The sequence below is a fragment of the Rhinolophus ferrumequinum genome, chromosome 21 (assembly GCF_004115265.2).
Source record: "Rhinolophus ferrumequinum isolate MPI-CBG mRhiFer1 chromosome 21, mRhiFer1_v1.p, whole genome shotgun sequence".
NCBI classification, from domain to species: Eukaryota; Metazoa; Chordata; class Mammalia; order Chiroptera; family Rhinolophidae; genus Rhinolophus; species Rhinolophus ferrumequinum.
In genome coordinates this window covers 21,272,338-21,292,122 of record NC_046304.1, presented here as the reverse complement: position 1 = coordinate 21,292,122, position 19,785 = coordinate 21,272,338, and the positions used below count along the sequence as shown (strand labels likewise).

The window sequence follows — 19,785 nt, the reverse complement described above, 5'->3', positions numbered from 1 at the left end:
GCCAAATAGCCAGGCATCTGAGTGAAGTCGCTAACAGGAAAGGAACTAAAACTAACCAAACAAACAAGAAACTTTGAGGAAATAGAGATAATGGTTAATGGCACAAGCTCTGGAACTAGACTAGAGCCTGGATTCAAATCCCAACTATAATTTACCAGCTGTGTGACCTTGGGCGAGTTACTTAACTTCTCTGGGCCTCAGTTCCATCACCTGTAAAATGGGAATAATATTATTATTTACTCTGTAAGGTTGTTAGGAAAATTGAAATGAGTTAATATTTGTGAAGTACTTAGAAAAGTGCCTAAGTAATAGGCACTATGTAAGTGTTTGATAAATAAAAAAATAAATGCAGGGAACAGTAGGCACCATCAAACTGCTTTAATTAAACGTCTCAAGAGATAAGAGATGGTACTGCGTTCATAAACACAAGCTATTAAAATAGGATGCTATTAAAAAACAATATTCAAAGAAGAAGTTTTAAAAACTGGAAATTTAAAAATATGATTTCACACATTTTTTTAAACTCTTGAAAGGATCAAAACTGAGGAAATCTCCTGAAAAATAAAACAAAAAGACAAACAGAAAATGGAAGAGGAAGAAATATGAAAATGAGAGGGTAAATCCAGGAAATCCAACATCCTACTACTAGGAATTCTAGAATAACAAAACTGAGAGATGGAGAAGAAGACATTGCCAAAGAAATAATGTAAGAAAAATTCCCAACTGAAGCATATGATTTTCCATATCAAAAGAATTCACCAAGTCCTGTTTGTAGTAAGTGACAAAACAACCGGACCACGATGCATCTTTGCAAAATTCAGGCTAACAGAGATAAAGAGAAAATCTTAAAAGATTCTAGAGAGAAAAAAAAGCAAGTCACGTACCTAGGATCTAGAATCAGAATGATCTGATACTTCCCAACAGATACAGCTGAAGCCAGAAGACGATGGCATGATGCTCTCTAATTCGAGGTTCGGGGGGGGGGGGCACGGGGTATCTTTTCTAGGATAGAATTCTTTTTTTAAGTATAGTTGGTATATATTATATTAGTTATAATATTATACCAGTGTATTAGTTTTAAGTGTACAGTGTAGTGATTTAACATTTTTATACCTTACAATGTGGTCACCCCCCCCAATTATAATAATCGTCTGTCACCATGGAAACTTATCACAATATTACTGACAACCTTTACCTTTATCTTTTCCACCCATCCCCCCACCTTCCTCTGCTCTGACAAGCATCCCTCTGCTGTCTGTTTCTATGAGTTTGTTTTTATTTTGGGATTTTTTTGTTGTTCATTTGTTTTGTTTTAATTCCACATAAAATGTCTTTCTCTGTCTGACTTATTGCACTTAGCATATGTGTTTACTTAGCATAAGGTCCATCCATGTTGTCACAAGTGTCGAGATTTCATTTTCTATGGCTGTATAATATTCCATTGTGTGTATATACCACCTCTTTATCTATTCATCTATTGATGGGCACTTAGGTTGCTTCCATACCTTGGCTATTGTAAATAATGCTGCAATGAACATAGGAGTGCGTATATCTTTTCGAATTAGTGTTTTTCATTTTCTTCAGATAAGCACCCTGAAGTGGAGTTGCTAGGTCACATGACAGATCTATATTTAGTTTTTTTGAGTAATTGCCATACTGTTTTCCATAGTGGCTGTACCAGTTTGCTGACCCACCAACCATGCACAAGGTTTCCCTTTTCTCTGCATCCCTGCCAATACATGTTGTCTGTTGACTTTTTGATAACAGCCATTCTGACTGGTGTGAGGGCTTATCTCACTGTGGTTTTGATTTGCATTTCCCTGATGATCTAAGATAGAGTTCTATATCCAGCAAGCTACAAATGAAGTATGAAGGTAGAATTTTGTTTCAAATATATTATAATATTCAAATATATTCCAAACCATATTTTTGATGAGAACATTTAAGTTCCACTCTCTTAGCGAATTTCAATTATACACTACAGTGTCATCAACTATAGTCACACTGTTTTACCTTAGATCTTCTGACCTTGTTCATGTTATAACTGAAAGTGTGTACCATTTTACCAGTCACTCCCTGTCTCCCTATTTCTCCTGATTTCTCTCCAGGCCTTGGCAACCCCTGTTTCTACTCTCTGTTTCTATGAGTTTGACCTTCTTTTTTTTTTCCCCCGTTTCTGTGATAAGTACGTAGCAAGCTAAACAAATCAATATACAAAAAAGAAGAAAAAAACAGGAAGAACAGAATAGTTTCAAAAGAAAAAAAAGTCATTATATACTATAGGCTGGAGGATAGGCAATATCCACATAGTCATAATTATGTCCAAGCTGCACACTGATTTAAACAAAATATCATATAAGTACATAGAGGAGGATGAAAGCAAAGCAAAGATAGCAGGGCACTTCATATAGTAAGAGGCCTACATCCTCATCTCCATGGTAGGAATTCAGTAGAGAATATCTAAAATTTTTAGAAACCAAGAAATCACTGTCAAACAGTTGATGTTCGTGAAGATGTGAAAGGAAATACCAGAAGGAACAACGAACACCGCTGAGAGAGTGGTTGTCTCTGAGGAATGGGACTCGGGTTGGAGAGAGGTGGAGCAGGAAACGGCAGTTTTTCATTGGCAGCCTGGCAGTACCATTTGGCTTTTTAAATTATGTACATATATTGCTTTGCCAAAAATAAAAATTTAATTTAAAATAATCATACATTTTCCACGTAGCTGGAAGGCCTGAGCAGCTATCAAGGATAACATGTTTCCTAGCCTCCATCACAAATAGGACATAGCAGGAGGGGATACGGATCGTTGCTATGGTTTCTGCTCCCGGGAAAAACTCTGGTCATGGTGTCTGGTGCCGAGGACCTCCCCAGAAGGAAGGTGCAGTCTCTGGTCTGAATTCAGAGTCTGGAGCACAGGAACATGAAACAGGCAGCTGCGGTTCTGAGCTCACCCTCAGAGAGGATCTCGATGCTGGATAAGGGGTCTCCACAGGTGCCAGGGCATCTGGAGAAATCATGCCATGAGTCAGAAGTACCGTTGGAATCCCACACCCAACACACAGCCGGAAGAAGTCTGACTTTTGTCATTAAGAGAAGGCCTGCTTCATGCATATGCTAAGTGCGGTGCGGAAAACATATGTGCTCTAGTTACAACTCCCAGCCAGGCAGGCAGTGGTCTGAGGGACAATGTCTGGGATGTAGATCAAACAGACGTACCTCAGAGAGCTCATGTCCACCTAGTGAATCAATCGCCAAGAGCGCCTACTATGTGCCAGGCAGATAGATGAAAGACCCGGTCCAGGTTTTCTAAGAGTTCACAATTAGTTCACAGTTTAGTTCACCATCTCGAGTACTCCTTTTATGTAGTAGAGGGAAGTTCATTGATCCAACAGCTCTCATGTGAAGTGCCTAAGGAGGGCCAGGCATCTGCAGTCTGGTAAGGGGACATGGAAACAATTAAATGTCACCAAGTGCTAGACAGATGGAGGAGAGATGGAGCACAAAGGAAGGGATCAACGGTTCTGGAAGGGAGGACAACGGTAACTTGGGAGAGGCCTCAGAGAAGCGCTGGACTTGGGCCTTAGGCCTGTTTGCCAGGTGGCTAGGCGGCGCGTGGGACTTAGCGAGGGTGCGTGTCATGGGAGGGGCGATGCCACACAGAGGGGGGGGACCCAGGAGCAAACGCCAAGAACAGCCCGGGCGTTCTGAGATAGCTGGATCTATGGACGGGACCAGCGCCTGGAGAGGCAGGCAGAGGGCAGCTCACCGACAGCTAAAGACAGCACAAGGAACCCACAGTTAACTGCCGGCTTAAAATCGGGTGATGCCGGTTTTGTCAGCAACGCAGTATCTCAGGCCCCAGCCTGACTGCATTGTAACTGGGTCCCCACGTGACTCACATGCTACTGTGACAAGCTCCAATCCAGACCACTGTTTCCCACGCTTTGGAAGTATGAGGATGACCTTGTAAAACACCCAGATATTTCTCAGACATCACCCCCACGGGAATGCTATCATGCTTTTTTTACATTTATTGATTGAGAAAATATTCGATAACAAAAGGTTGCTATGAATTCATGAATGCTTTGAATGATTTTGAATTCTAGGGTCACATCCCAATTCATATATGTGATCTGTTCGACAATCTGGTGATACCTAACTTCCACTGCACCCGTGTGAGTAAACAGAATTCTTATAAATAGAATCTTAAGCATCCACAAACTTCCCCAACAATTTCAGAGACCTACAGCACTTCCTGATGGCTTTTCAAGGGTGGGGTCTCCTGTGTGCCAGTTGCCTGCCCATATTTACCAGCCTTCTTAGCAAGTAATTTATAATCTCTGAGCCTGGATGCACTCTCGGAAAGCTCATTATTTAAAGAGTCCTTGGAATAAATCCTTTTATAATGAGACCAGACCCAATTCCACACACGGAGCCTTCACTAATGTAAGTTTTGTAAATATTCGATTTAACCGGAATGTGTTAAGTGTAGCCACTCTTCTCTGACGCATAACTAAGACCTAACAGAAACTGTCCCCTTCCCCAACACAGGTACATCACTCCACGGTATGTAGGTGCTTCACCTGCATTCTGTCCTCTGATCCCCATACACTCTTATGACGTAAATAGCGCAGTTGTATCATTCAACAGATTAACCCATTTAACAGATGTGGTAAGCCAGTCTCTGATATGCTGAGTGACTTTCCCATGACCTTATGGCTAAAAAGGATTGGAACTAGGACTTCAATACATATCTTCTGATTTTGGTCCTTGGTTCTTTCCACCAAGAGCTAGTGTTCCTTAAAAATGAAAATAGAAAGAAAAAAAAAAAGATTATTTTGTGTAACACTCAGTCCAACAGAGGGTAGCATGTTTTGCTGTAGCGTGTCTTAGGGCCTTTAAAATGCTAGCGTGCTTGGAGGCCCTGCAGGAGGAGGCTGAGGCTTGCTGCCCTCACCAAGCTTTTGTGGGCACTTGATAACTTCTCCTGGATCAGGAGCTGTTGGTGCACATGCTGCTATATCATGCTGCCACCCAGAGCAGACATAATTGCAGTCCACCCAGCATGGGGACACAGTGTTGATTTTTCTTAGTCCAGAAGCTCACCTGGCCTCGAGGTATCACCTGTGAGCAATCAAGCATGACCATGCCCATCTCTGTGCTGGGTGCGGACTTTCTCACGTCGTCGGCATGCTGTTCAACTGGGCCTGCCTGTCAGGGGAGGGGCAGACTGGGAGAGTAAGACACACATCACCGGATTTTAGCTAGGCTGCTATTTGTGGGTTCTTTGTGTTGTCTTTAGAAAAATCAGACTCCTCTGACTTGATGTGAGTGGGGAACAGCCATGTCTTTTGTTAAGAAATCTCTTTTCCAGGAAAGTAAAATGAGATGCAGGGAGGTTAGGAGACTTGTGCCTGACCCTCAGCTCATGGAATTTTAGAGCTGAAATTAACCTGAGAGATCAGCGCCCCCCTCCCCCGCCCCGCTTCATTTTAACAAAGAGGAGACAAAGGCTCAGAGGCAATATCACTTGTCTGAGGTCACACAGCTATTAAGTGGTGGAGCTGTGAGTCAAATCCACAGCTCTGTGAATTCAGAGTCCATGCTTTTCTTGATACACTGCCCTTGGACCCTTCCCAGGGTCCTGACTTAAGCCTGCGTGGATTTCTCTGTGCAATTAAGAGAGCATGAGGGTCCTCTAGTGGACCACCCGAACAATGTTTGGCAGACCCTGTTTACCAGGCTAGGGCTGGGACCTCGGCCCCTGTCATTGTCACGTGATGCTCAGTGAGCTTAGCCCTGAACTCTGAAATGAGAGCAGAAAGGCGGCTAAACCCAGTGTAAATTAAACTGTTCTCCCACTTCCGTCCTGTCCAGCTTGGAACCTTATGGGCTTGTCACCTGGGACCACTGTCTCTTCTAGCCAACTGGCCAAGGACAGAGGCGGGTCAGGAGTCAAGGGACATTGCTTGACCTGGGGCCAGTGGCCACTCTCTTCTCTGTGAGTCTCAATTTTCTCACCTGAAAGAAGAAAAGCTAATTGAATTTAAAAAGTGTCAAGGGCTCTTCTAGGTCCAGAATTTCATGTACCCATGAATCATAGACTCTGGGTCTGTCCTTTCCTTTCTCTGAGCTTTGGTTTCTTCATCTGTAAACTGTATATAATGTAAAAATTTATATGTATATATATTAAAATTATATACATTTTAAAAATTATGTATAACTACATATTAATATATATTAATAAATATACATTAATATATATGTAGAATATATATTAAAATATATATTAATATGTATAGATAGATAGATAGATAGATAGATAAAAATGGGGATAGCGACACTTGTCTCAGGACAGCTGGAAAGAGGACCCAGGAAGATGAAATCTAGGAAAACCCCAAAGCTTACCATCCATGTGCCAGTATTGTTGTTTGCCACATAGGGGATTCAAAGCTGAGTGGCCCAGGGTCCGGGCCTGCAAGTTCCCAAAGACCCCCGACCCTGTGGGGAATGTGACCAGTGACACTAGAAAGGTACAAAGCATTTGAGTGAGGCCAGGTGTTAGAGGGCACAGAGCAGGGCTTTGGAGACTGACGACCAGGGTTTGAGCCTGGAGGTGCTTGGTATGGCTCGGGCAAGCTGACTTCTCTGAGGCTTTATTTCCTTGTGTGTAGAACGGGGGTCCAATGCTAAGCCTACCTGGAGGGGTCACTGTGAGGAGTCATGAGATGCTCCTGTGGCCTCTGAACATATCCCTGCTATCCTTAAATAGGTCAAGTGCTTACCTGTTTCAGGGCCGTGGCACCTGCTGTTGCCTCTGCCTGGAATGCTTTCCCTGGGGCATCCCGTGGCCCACCTGCTCACTTCATTCAGGTCACTACGCAAATACCATCACCCTGAAAAACCTTGCCCTGATTCCCATGTGAAGAGGCACAGCGGCCCTGCTCTGTCCTGTCATGCTGTCCTCTTCCCCGCCGCCCTCACCCAGCACTTACCACCTCTGGCCTGAGGCCACACTGACCCTGTTGATTGTCCGTCCCTCCAGCAGAGCGTGAGCTCAATGAGAACAGAGGCTCTGCCTGGTTCTGCCGCAGCCCTGGTCCTTGACCCGTGGCCCGTGTCCACGGCAGGCATTCAGTACGTCACTGCCCCAGGAACGCGGGGCTGAATGTGGAATGGTGGAAAGCACCCAGCTCCGTGTGTGGCCCTCGGGAAGTTCAGTTCCTTCTTTCTGTTTCTGTGAACTCTAAAGTTTTAGGGAAATAAGAGGAAATGGAGCGATGTGCCCAATTTCTCTCTCTCTCTCTCTCTCTCTCTCTCTCACACACACACACACACACACACACACACACACACACACACACTTTTCAGCCCCCAGGAAACTGCAGGGCTACGACACAGCATTGAGTCATTAGTGGCTGCCAGAGAAGCCACTGGGAGGGGTGGAGGGAGAGGGCAGCTGATTGATGGGCCCGCCTCCCCCCACACCTCCCCCCCCCCCGCTGAAACATGCACATGAACACTCCAGGCCTGTCCCCCTGATCATGAGGAATAGCGAGGCCCAGAAGATAAATAAGTCTCCATGGTTAAGCCACTGTGATTTCATGCTCAGCACTGACCAGGAAGAGAGCAGTCACACAAGACAGTGACACCAGCTGTGTGCCTTCAGGGCGGTGTCACAGGCAGTCTCTGCTGCCCCTGCACAGCCCCCGTGAGCTCTGGCCTCAAGCCCCTCCACAGCCACCCACTAGTCTGTTATTCACCATCTGCTGCCTGGGGACTGTGGCAGAGGGTCCTGAGCTGGCACCTGTGGACCCAGCTTGGCCACAAACTCCCCACGAGACCCAGACAAACCTGCTGCCCTCTCACAACCTCTGTGGCTCATCTATAACACCAGGAGGCTAGGATTCTGTGAGTCTCAGAGGTCAGCCATGCAGTTTTACTCACTTCAACAGGCATTTTACTGAGCACCTGCTGAGTGCCGGGCATTATGCATGTAAACATAAATAAAACATTGACCCTGTCCCCAGGGGGTCTCTCAGTCTTAGTAGAGAGAGAGAGAGAGAGAGAGAGAGAGATACAACCAACTGTGGAAATGGTAAGTACAGGGAATTAGGACACCCAATGGAGGGAAGGCTTCTAGGAGGTGGTGACAGTAAAGCTGATTAAGCGTCAACCAGATGGAAGGGGAGAGGAAAGGCCAGCTGAGTCGGAGGGACTAGCATAGGGAAAGAGGAATGTGACACAGCAGCTGATCTAAGTGGGTCGTATGGAAAGCCAGAAACACTGAATTAATGATGACGATGATAGCATTACAGATGACTGAGCCCTTTATAAGAAACAGACCTTGTGGTAAGAGCTCCCTGTGCAATGGCAATTGCCCTATGAAGAAGGATCCATTATAATGTTCAAAACCATTCTGCAGACTTTGCAGAAAAAAAATGAGGCTCCAAGAGATTCAATAACTTGACAAAGGGCACAGAGCTGGACTTGACCTCACTCTGCCTGACCCAAGAGCCCCAAACATCTAACCAGCCGTCCTAGCCTCTCTCCGGTTCTGACCCAGCAGGTCAAAGGGGCCTGCATTGCCTCTGTCTTACATTGCTTGGCTCACTCCTTTGGGAACAGGGCACTCTGTCTCTGGGTGCCAAAGCCCTGTCCCCACCTTTTCCCCACTCAGTGTGGGAGGTGGGCGCCCAGGGACTCCACAGGCCATGCAGGCAGTTGGCTGTACTGGGGATGATGAGGAGAACACCTTGAGCCCCTCCCCATGGAAACCTGGCTAGGCCAAGCACGTCCCCGAATATACCCCCGCTAATGAGGCCTCCAAAAAAGAAGACTCACGGGGGTCATTTCTACTGGGGAAGGTTAGCATGGAAACAAGAAGACTCTGATGGTCACAGTTTGCATTTTCAGATTCTTGAAGGGGTGTCACGTGGAAGAGGGGTGGCCCTAGGAGCAGGGGTAAGATCTCTAAGCAGGAAGTTTGGCACATAATAAAAGGATGAACTTGGAAAAGTGTGGTCTGGCCCTTCAGGTAGTGAGGTCTCCGTCCCTAAAAGTGCTCAAACACAGTAATGGCTGTCAGACACAGTGAGTGGTCACAGAGCATCCTCCTGCTGTCTCTCAGAGGTTAGGTATAGATGCCCTCTGGGGGTTCTACCAATTAGGACCCAGACAGGAGATGAACCGCATCCGGAGCCTGGGTAATACAAGGAAAAATTCTTGAAGGACTGTTTCCAAGGATGTGGGCAAGGCTTAGGGAAGGCAATATGAGAAGGTGCAGTGTCCAAGGTAATGGGGAGAACCAATACCAACCCTAGGGAAAGAGGGCAGCAAGCTGGTCTCAGAACCCAGAGAGAACGCAACATGAAAAGCTCTTCCCGGGCCCCCGACCCGGAGCGGTGGCCTTCCACGGTGAGGTTCAGCTAATCTGCCATGACTCAGAAAATAGACTCGAGAGAGTGGATATCCCAGCCTGACCCTCCTCTCTCCTCCGGTTTCCTACCTGGGCCACCCTTGGTTGAACCCAACCAGAAGCCAGAAAACAAGACAGCCCATCAGTGGTCTGTACAAGCGCAGCTCCCAGGGAGAGAGCACAGTGGAGAAGTTTAGCCAGGGGATGGACAAACAGAAGCTATGCTGCGCTGCGATCACCACCGCGCGGCGGGCCTCCCTCTCACCCTCTCCTCTCAGGCTAGCTATCCCAGCCACTGTTATCAAGTCAGATTCGTCCAACGAAATTCGTCCAATGAAATTGCTTTGTATCAGCTCATCCCTGCCTGAGCCTAGAATATTTCTCCGGATTTTCAGAGCAGCTTCCCTGCCTACTTCTCTCCAGTGTTTATTTCCTCGGCATGTTTCCTGTAATTTGCAAAGATTAAAGATTTAAGCTTCTTTTATTGCCATGTACTTTCTCTGCCCTGTTATGCATTCTGCCCACAGTTCCCTCCCTGGTTCTTCCCGCAGTGCCCTCAAATATTCTCTGCACCAGCAGAAAACACTCCAAACTGTAGACCTCACCTCGTGCGGCCTTGGCCGTGCCCCTGAAAAATGAAAGAGAGATTCAGCCTCGGTAGGTTGAACGTGCCCTACCACCCACGTCCTGATTCCACATCATCTTTCCTATTAAGCTGTGTGGGTTTCCGCTTGGTCCCAACTAACTAGGTCTCCTAACACTGCGTGTGTAGTGACTTCCCCTCTCTCTGTGCTCTCTCGCGCTCTCTGGGCCTTGGAATCCTGGTGTTCACGATGTGTAAACAAATCCTTCACTGCACCAGGGTCCTACGCTCTTTGCAGCAGCTCAGTGTTGAATCATTTAGTGGTGAGAGGAATATGAGAACGTGAGGAATTCTGTCTCGCGCCAATCTGGGTGATTGCCCAGGCGGTCTTCCTGGACGCGTGACCTGGGCAGGCCCCATGCTCAGAAGGACCATACTCTTGGTTTAATTTCTGCTATTGCAGAACGTTTTGAGTCTTAAAACTCAATGATGTTTTAGTAAAGGGCTCACATTTTCATTTTACACTGGGACCCCCAAAATTGTGTGGGTGATGTCACTGTGGCTGCTGCTGTTGTTTTGTGTGCAGCCCACCTGCATCTCAGCGGACGAGCCCTCCTGAGGCCTGCGACGTGGGAGGGAGCCTATTGCTGGGTGGCGTGTGGTGCTGGTGCTTCCCAGCGTCCAGTCAGACTCTGAGCAGACTCCCAGCTGGTCCAAGGGCAGAGAACAGTAGCTTCAGCAAAGGACACTTCCTAACTCATTTGCCTCATTCAACAAACAATTACTGAGCTCTGCTCTCTTCCAGGCCCTGTGCTGGGGCTTGAAGGAATGTGACAATGTAAAAGGTATTCCCTCTCTCCAACCCGCATTCAGAACCCCAGAGCTATGAAGCACGGCGTCGGCTCACACGAAATAAACCACACCCCCAGCGGGGTAGAAAGAGTGCTGATTAAGCCAGCTTCTAGCCCCAGCTCTGCTCTTGACTTGCTTTGTGGCCTTGGGCAAGTCACTTCCCCTCTGTGGACAAGATCGCTACCTGCCCGATGTGTGTGGCCTCATATAACCCATGTCAGAATCCCTGGAAGTGCCGATTTCTAGGCTCCATCCCAGAGGAACCGAATCCGAATTTCTAGGGTTGGGTCCCCAGAATCGTCACCTAGAGTTCCCTAGGTGATTTCAATGTGCATTGTAGTTTGAGAACCTCGGTACACGGTCTGAGCCTTTGGCTCTAACATCTATGTTTGATAACTTCAGCTTTTACACTGGGTCTTTATATACGCACCGATAACATGCCATGTCCAGGGACTGTGGGAAATGGAGAGGAGGAAGGGGGCAGGGCCTAGAAGAGGGTTTTGTTGTCCACTGTCAAACTGCAGAATAATCCACAGAGGGAAGCCAAGGGCAGTTCTAGGAGGGAAGAGAAACAGACTCCATCTGGAGTTGTAAGAATAAGTGGTGCTTTGGGAAAATCAGCACCAGACAGGATCACCCACGGCCTCCAGACAAGACACCCATGGGGACAACTGCTTAGGAAAACAGGGTGGTGGTGTCCTCCTCCTCCTGCTGCTCTGAGAGGGCTAAGGTCTGCTCACAGCTGGCATCCAACAACCACACTGCCCAGTAAGGGTGTCACTAGCCACATGTGGCTATTTAAGTGAATGAATTAAAATTGAGTTCAAGACAAATAAAGCAAGGGAAAAGGGGAACTATCGGAGGTGACAGATGTGTTCATTCGATGGGAGAAATCTTTTTCCCGTGTATACGTAAATCAAATCATCACATTGCACACTTTAAATACCTTACAATTTTATTTGTCCGTTCTACCCTCAGTACAGCTAAGGAGGGAGCTAATTAGGGAACTAATTAAAAGTTCAGTTCCTCAGTTGCAATAGCCACACTTCATGTGGTTAGCGGCTACCATGTTGCATAGATAGCACAGATTGTGGGCCATTCCATCTTGGCAGAAAGTTCCACTGAAAAGTTCTAAAGACAGGCGAAACCTCATCCATCACCCTCTTCCGCTCATGCCCGTCGGTCGCTCGATGTTTGTAAAGAGGCAAGGTTATTTAGGATTTTACACTGTTCCTGCCACTTCTGGAATAAACTCCCCTTGCAAACCCTACCCGTCTGATTAGCCTTGGGCAGCTCTCCCTGACGCCGCCGCCGCCAGCCCGTCTGCTTTGCCCATGACTCACTGCATTTCTGACAGAAGGGCTTCCTTTTTCAGTTTCCCCTGTAAGTCACAGGCCCCCTCCTTTGAGCCTATCCTACTGGTTCTAAGGTGTCTTGAGTCCAGGGCTATCACAGGTGCCCAGCTTCAGCTAGCTCTGAAATACACGTTTTGGCGTCTCTCCGGTTCCACCCTCTGAGTGTGCGTTCAGTTCACCCACGCACGGGCATCCTGCGCTCCTGCCGTCACTCCACGTTCGCTCCTTTCCCCAGCTGAGAGCCTGTTCTTTGGGCCCCTCGTCCTCTCCTCAACCCCGCTCACAGGCAGGCCTTAGAAAACACAGCTGCTGAAAGCTGATGGCTCACCCTCCTCTTCCCATCCATCCTTCCTCCCCACAGTCTTCCTCCCGATCGACAGAGGCAGTGGGCACTGGAACGAATAAGAAGCACTCTCTCCTCTTGAGGCAGTCACGATGGATGGGAGAGAGGGACACAAACCACAGCCACAGGGGCAGGAGTTTGGACAGAGCGGTCCGGGGAAAGAGACCGCGGAACTGTGGACGGCTGGAGGGAAAGGGGGTGTGTTTGTGAATAACCTGGGGTTCTCTCCCTCTCCACAAAACTTAGGATGAAAGGCAGAGAGGGTCTCTTTTGCCTACACCCTCTGTCAGCCACAGGACTCCTTCTCATCTAGACTATGAAAGGCCTACCTACCCCTCCCTCCAGTCCCTTTCTTCCTACTAAACTATTCTGTGTACCCCTAAACTTGGAATTCTTACTCAGCCCTGGACCCTTTCTCCGGCCTCGGTTGCCGGTCCCCAGGCTGTTTGTGGGTCCTGCCCCTTTGCCTGGCCCCAGCCCTTCTTTCCTCACCTTTCTCTTCTGTGCCCGTTTTAGTGTGTGTCCCCGAACTCCCTCAATGTATGGCCCCAGTGCTGACACATCCCTCCCTCCACTCCCTGACGTCTGACCTCCATTTCTCCCACCCCCATCCCGCACCCTCTTCCCTCATTCCTTCATTTACCCATCCTGTCCCCACTCTCTTCTTCTAGAACACTGCTTGAGCTGGACTCTAAATTGGCCTTGTGCATTGTGAGTGGGGGTTGAGTCACAAATCTTTCCCTCGTTCCTGATGCCTGGCCCTCCATGCAGGACCCTTGAGATCTAAAAAGTTCAGAAGTAGGCCCCAGGATGGTCCAGCCTGTGAATGTGGTAGTCAGATAAAGGATTAATACAGGGTGTGGCAGAGGCTTTATCAGGCATAGGTGCAGAATGCAATAGAGCAAGTGGAGTTGCCTTGGATGGGGCTGGGGGCTGAATCTTCGGTGAGGAGTAGGGGGATGGTCAGGGGGACGAGGTAGAAAGACATCCCAGGCAGAAGGAGATCGGTGTGCATCTGTGCAAAGCAAGGACCAGTAACAGCCAATCCAGGCAGCCCTGGAGGGTTGGACCCCGTAGCACCGTGAAGCAGAAGGCTGCCCAGTAGAAAAGTTAGTAAATAAAATAAAGGTGCTTGATTCACATCATAATCCAATTCTGTAGTTTCGGAGACTGAAGCAAAGTGTTGGCCTAACTAACCCGAATTAGTTTCTGATTGCTACTGAAACAAATTACCACAAACTTAGAGGCTTCAAACAACATAAATTTATTATCTTACAGGTCTGGATGCCAGACGTCCAAAATGGGTCTCACTGTGCTAAAATCTAGGTGTTAGCAGAGCTGTGTTTCCTCTGGAGACTCTAGGGGAAATCCATTCCTTTGCCTTTGGCAGTTTCTAGAAGCTGCATACGAAGTCTGACAATTAAGTTCGCAAACTCATCCAAAAAAAAGTGCTGCATACCTCATTGCTAAATATCACTACGGTCACCTTCGAAGTGCTCCCCTTGGGAAGCTATAAACTGATGCCAGCACCTAGTCCACCCTTCAAAGCAGTTTTGGAACTCTTTTTCTGGAATGGCCGTCAGAGCTGTTACCGTATTACGCTTGATGTCCTGAATGTCATCCAAATGTCTTCCTTTCCATATTTCCTTTATCTTCAGGTAAAGAAAGAAGTCATTGGGGACCAGATCAGGTGAGTAGGGAGGGTGTTCCAATAGTTATTTGTTTACTGGATAAAAACTCCCTCACAGACGGTGCCGTGTGAGCTGGTGCATTGTCGTGATGCAAGAGCCATGAATTGTTGACGGAAAGTTCAGGGCGTCTAACTTTTTCACGCAGCCTTTTCAGCACTTCCAAACAGTAAACTTGGTTAAGTGTTTGTCCAGTTGGTACAAATTCATAATGAACAATCCCTCTGATAAAAAACATTAGCAGCATCGTTGCAACAAAGTCTCGAGCTTAATTGTCAGACCTCGTACATCCCTTGGCTCGTAGCTCCTTTCTCCATCTTCAAAGCCAGCAGCATATTTCCATTCTTTCTCTAACTCTGATCCTCTTGCTTCCCTCTAACAAGGACCCTTGTGATTACATTGGGACACATGACTAATCCAGGATAAGCTCCCCATCTCAAGATCCCTAACTTCACCACATCTGTAGCGTCCCTTTGCCGTGGAAGGTAACATATGGAGAGTATCCAGGGATAAGGAGGTGGACGTCTTTGAGAGCTTTTATTCTGACAACCACATGGCCCCGTTGGCATCCCTTGGGGCTTTTCAGTCCCGGGACTCCATAAGCGTCTGTTGTCTCTGACCCATGGTTCTGTCCATCTTTGTTCTTTCAGAGGAAACGACGTTCGAAGCAGGAGTGAAAGTTCAGATCCACAGTCAGTCTGAGCCACCTTTCATCCAAGAGCTGGGCTTTGGGGTGGCTCCAGGATTCCAGACTTTCGTGGCCACACAGGAGCAGAGGGTAAGTTCCTGGGCTCCCTCAGTTGGTGGTTCTCGGCTTCTCCTGATCACGTGCAGAGGTATGAGGAGGAGAAATGGGATTCCCATTCTGGAAGGTTCAGGAGGCTGGGGCACAGCTGGTCTCAGTAAAGGGACTCACCTTGAACGTGGAGAAAGTGTCGGCTGGCTTCCGTAACCCAATTCTTCAGTACCATCTGTCGGGTCCTAAAATTGGGTGTGAAAGAAATCCAGCTTATTTTCTTTTTTCACTGAATTGGTTGGAGTTTTTTTTTTTTCCCCAGAACATTCTGGGGAAAAAATATTGGGGAGGCGATGGGTTGAGGGGACAGTGGATGCTAAAAGAAACTGCTAACCAGGGTTTGACATGTTTTGTCATGTGTGTTAATATAATTCAAAGTGGCCGGCAAAAAGGAAAAGGGCGGGGGTGTCGCTCTCTCGTAATGGAGCTCACGGGGAAGGAGGCTCTTGCATGGGCTCCTGCCTGCTGTCTCTGATTCAGCACCAGAGAAGGGACCAGGTCTGCTGTGTCAATGCTTCATGTCAATGGAGTGAGGAGTGTCACGAGGTTCACATCTTAGAAAGGAGACCTTCACAAATTCTCCACAGGGAACAAGTCTCAAAGCAGGACTGCAGAGAGGGACCCTTTCTTGCTCTTATCCCCAGGACTGCAGAGAGGGACCCTTTCTTGCTCTTATCCCCAGGACTGCAGAGAGGAACCCTTTCTTACTCTTATCCCCAGGACTGCAGAGAGGAACCCTTTCTTGCTCTTATCCCCAGGACTGCAGAGAGAGACCCTTTCTTGCTCTTATCCCCAGGACTGCAGAGAGGAACTCTTTCTTGCTCTTATCCCCAGGACTGCAGAGAGGGACCCTTTCTTGCTCTTATCCCCAGTTTGCCTAAAACAAAACTGGAGAGACAATGACTCACTCTGTGGGAGGCCTATACCACATCATACAAGACAATTTGCCCTGGGAGGCCTGGGACAAAGAGCGAGGGTAGTGAGTGGTAGGAGGCACCTGCTGGCAGGCGTGAGAAAGGGAGAATCAGGGAGAACAGTGAAGGAGTGCTCAGCAAAGAGGTACCCTCGTCACTTACAAGTTCAGCTCGTTTTGAAAATTTGACTCAAATGTCACCTTCCGTCTAGTACTGACCACAGCTCTTCAGCCATTTTATAAAATAATATTCCGTAGTAGAAACTGGTTTTAAATCTGTCACGCGCTATATTTTTGAATCTCTGGGAACTGTGCCCTGTAATTAATGCCTGGGAAGTGGGTAAAGACTAAGGTCAGCCTTCACTGCACCAGGTAGGGGGTGGGATGGCGGCTTTGAGGCAGAGGCAGAGGAGGCTGGGAGGTTGGCCCAGCGTCTGTGGGCCCCTGAGACTGAGACAGGGAGTGTGAGCAGAAATGGAGCATGCAAAGGTGTGCAAAGTGGGAACCGAGCTGTGCACCCAGAAAAACCTCATCCTTAAGGACAAAGAAGGAGGGCACGAAGCAGAGACAGCAAAGAGCCAAGTTCAGAGCTGAGGATTTGAATTAGAAAAATAATCTCTGGATGTCAGGTACAGCATAGGGAATAGAGTCAATAATATTGTAATAACTAACGATGTATAGTGCCAGGTGGGTACTAGACTTATCGGGAGGATCGTTTCGTAAATTATATAGAAGTTTAACCACTATACCGTACATTTTGAAACTAATATAATATTGAATGTCAATTGTAATTGCAAAAAAAATAAATAAATAAAAAATAAAAGAGTGAGAACACGCTTAACAAGTCAAGGTGTGCCGTGCCGATGGACCGGCAGTCTGGGTGAACCAGAGCCCGAGCTATTAGCTCAGGTGTGACAGCCAGTCTCTGAGGACTGTCAAAAACAAACCAAGCTGGACACTAGTTAAAGTGCCAAGGACAGATTTTAGTCAGTAATATACTTATTGCAATAGGAAAGAGGGTTCAGCATGAACTGAACTCAACAACATCAATTTGGACAGAGGTGATGAGGTGTTTTAAAAGGAAAATTGGGGAGGAAGGCAGGGGACCAGAGGGACTCAAGCAGAGTCAGGGAAGTGCAAAATTACTAAGAGTGGAAAGGACACGTTGGTCTGTGTGAAAGCCATCTGGGTTTGCTAACTGGCCCTTTTCCAAGGTGGGCTGCCATCCTCCCACAAACCCAGGGAAACAGAGGCCCCCGTCTTCCTTCAGGTTCTGACAGGAACAAATAGTAAATTCTTTGGGCAGCTCTGAGTATTCTCAGGCAGGGACTTAAAGGGGACAGTGGGGGGTGGAGGGTGGGGCAGAGTCATCCTAGGGATGTGGCTTTGAGCTCTTAGAAACTGTGTTCATGTTTGTTCAGGTCTTTATAGGCCTAGATGAGAAGAGGGCTCAGAGGGGCCAGATAGAATTTGGTCAAGGAGCGACTCTTTGTCAGTCCTTCCATCTGAGTGTTGTGGGAGTAAACCCTCCTTCTTTTCAAAGACCCAGGTATGGATTAGACTTGTTACTAGCTGTGTACGTGAATTCCTGGACTCTCTAAAGGTGAATTTTCGACTGGGCTTCCAAGGCAAACCTGACTTTGTGGTTTGTTGGCTGTAACTGCCACACCCGTCATGAATGACTTACTGCGTTAGCACGCCGGGGAAGTGAGCAGCGTTCCTGGAAACCCACAGTGTAACTTGGTCCCCGCTTATGAAGGTTGGGAAGAAGGGAGCTCTTTGTAGGCTGCTGTTTGTCATCAGCCTGTGAAATGTGCTTATTCCTCCCCCATTTCTACTTCTCCCCCTCCCCGGAGTGACACTGAAGAAATTTCTGGGCTGGGTGGGAAGTTGGAGCTGATGACTTCCAATAATCCTTCAGTCTCTTTCTCTTCCCCATGTGAAACAGAGGGACTCCCCATGGTGAGCAGGCACATAACCCATTCCAGGCTTCTGAGGGCAAATTTCATTGTTTGCTTTGAAGCATATTCGCAGAAAATCAGCCTCATTTATCTCCGTATTGGTACGATAATTATAACTAATAATGAGATATTTGGTTAAACATTTTACAGTCTTCAAAGCATTTCCGCATCGGCTCATTTTATCATTTCATTCATATTAATAGAGAAATACAAAAACACATCCCGGAGCTAAATCTAATAATACATTAGGTTTACATATATATAAAAGAGCACATTCATAGGAAATAAGATTCGAAGGAAGTAAGCCAAAATACCCACAGTGGGGGGATTATGAATGATTTATTTCCTTTTCTGGGTTTTCCGCATGCTTCACAATGTGGCTTTGTTTTATTTTTTTGTTGTTCGGCAAATATTTGTTGAACACCTATTACCGTGTTTCCCCGAAAATAAGACCTAGCAGGACAATCAGCTCTAATGCGTCTTTTGGAGCAAAAATTAATATAAAACCCGGTCTTACTTTACTGTAAGACTGGATATATAATATAATATAATATAATATAATATAATATAATATAATATAATAAATATAATATCTGGGTCTTATATTAATTTTTGCTCCAAAAGATGCATTAGAGCTGATTGTTCGGCTAGGTCTTATTTTTGGGGAACAGGGTATGAGTGACATGACGGGGAGACAGTGTTGAACATAACCGAGCTAGTATCTGTCCCCATAGAGCCTATGTATCTGTGGTTTCTTTCACAGAGAAAAAAATAATAATTAAATAACGTGAAACCAAGCACCATTTGGGGGTTGGCCCCCATGTGTACCTATTCTCTCTGCCATCAGTACTGACCTATCCAGCTGACCCTGGTCCTCAAACACTGTGTCTCATTGACTCTGAGATGCATGTTTTTTTCACGTTTTAACATTTCTGACATCAGGATTGGTTTCACAGTTAATCGCATGTCACAGATACAATGGGCAGGGCATTTTCTTTCTTGGCGGCACATAAAATCAGGGTGCGTCTTCCAGTCTGTGATGGCTACGTTGTTCCTATTCTAAGATTCTGCTGTTTCAGTTCGAAGTTCAAGGGAGTCTTGCAAGAAGACCAGGAGGGGAGACGAGACTAGGGAATAGAAGGTTCTTTCCTGGAAAGTTGGTGTGAATCATACTAGGGAAATTAACTCCTGTGTGAGAGCCCTACAGGTGACTTACAGGAATCCTGCCATGAATCTTTTTGTAAACGGGAAAGCACTTTTACCTCGTAAAACTCAGCCTGCCCATGCAAAATTATATACACGTTGTTGTTGTTTTCAGTATTTTTTCATTTTATTCTGTCATCCAAAAAAACACACCATTGGGCTGTAACCCAGACCAAAGATTGCTTTTTTAAATCAGTATTTGCCCTAAACCCAACTGAGCCAAGGTATGCCCCTGCCTTCGTGGACAACCTAAGAAAGACACCCCCTGGCTAGCTCAGCTGCTGCAGGAGTCCCTGCAGAACCCTAGGACCACCACCACCAGAGACAGGCAGTGGGATCCCACGCTGGGAGCAGACACAGAACCCCGAAGTGGTACAGTGCCACACATTACCTGCGAGGCATTAAGCTGCAGAGACACTGGCTATGCACTTAATCCCCTACGACAACCCTGAAAGAGATACTGTGATCTGCATGGTCCAAATGACAGAACTACACAGTTAAGTAGCTTGCTTAAATTCACATAGCGAGGGGCGTAGCAGGGCTCAGCTTTGAACCCAGATCTATCTGTGGAGAGAAAACCAGGCTGGGGGCCCACAGACCTGGATTCCAGGCCTGCTGGAGCCATGATATCTTGGACAGGTTGCTTTTCTCCCTGGGTCCCGGGTTTCCC

The 19,785-nt window shown here is 46.9% G+C and overlaps 1 protein-coding gene across 3 annotated transcripts in view; it reads left to right on the top strand.

Moving 5' to 3' along the window:
* ASIC2 (acid sensing ion channel subunit 2) overlaps positions 1–19,785 on the top strand; it is a 1,003,508-nt gene that overhangs the window by 927,743 nt on the left and 55,980 nt on the right. For all 3 annotated transcript variants that reach the window (XM_033091177.1, XM_033091176.1, XM_033091174.1), the window contains exon 3: positions 14,893–15,020. In XM_033091177.1, the coding sequence (XP_032947068.1) occupies positions 14,893–15,020 (128 nt within the window). The remainder of the gene's footprint in view (positions 1–14,892; positions 15,021–19,785) is intronic.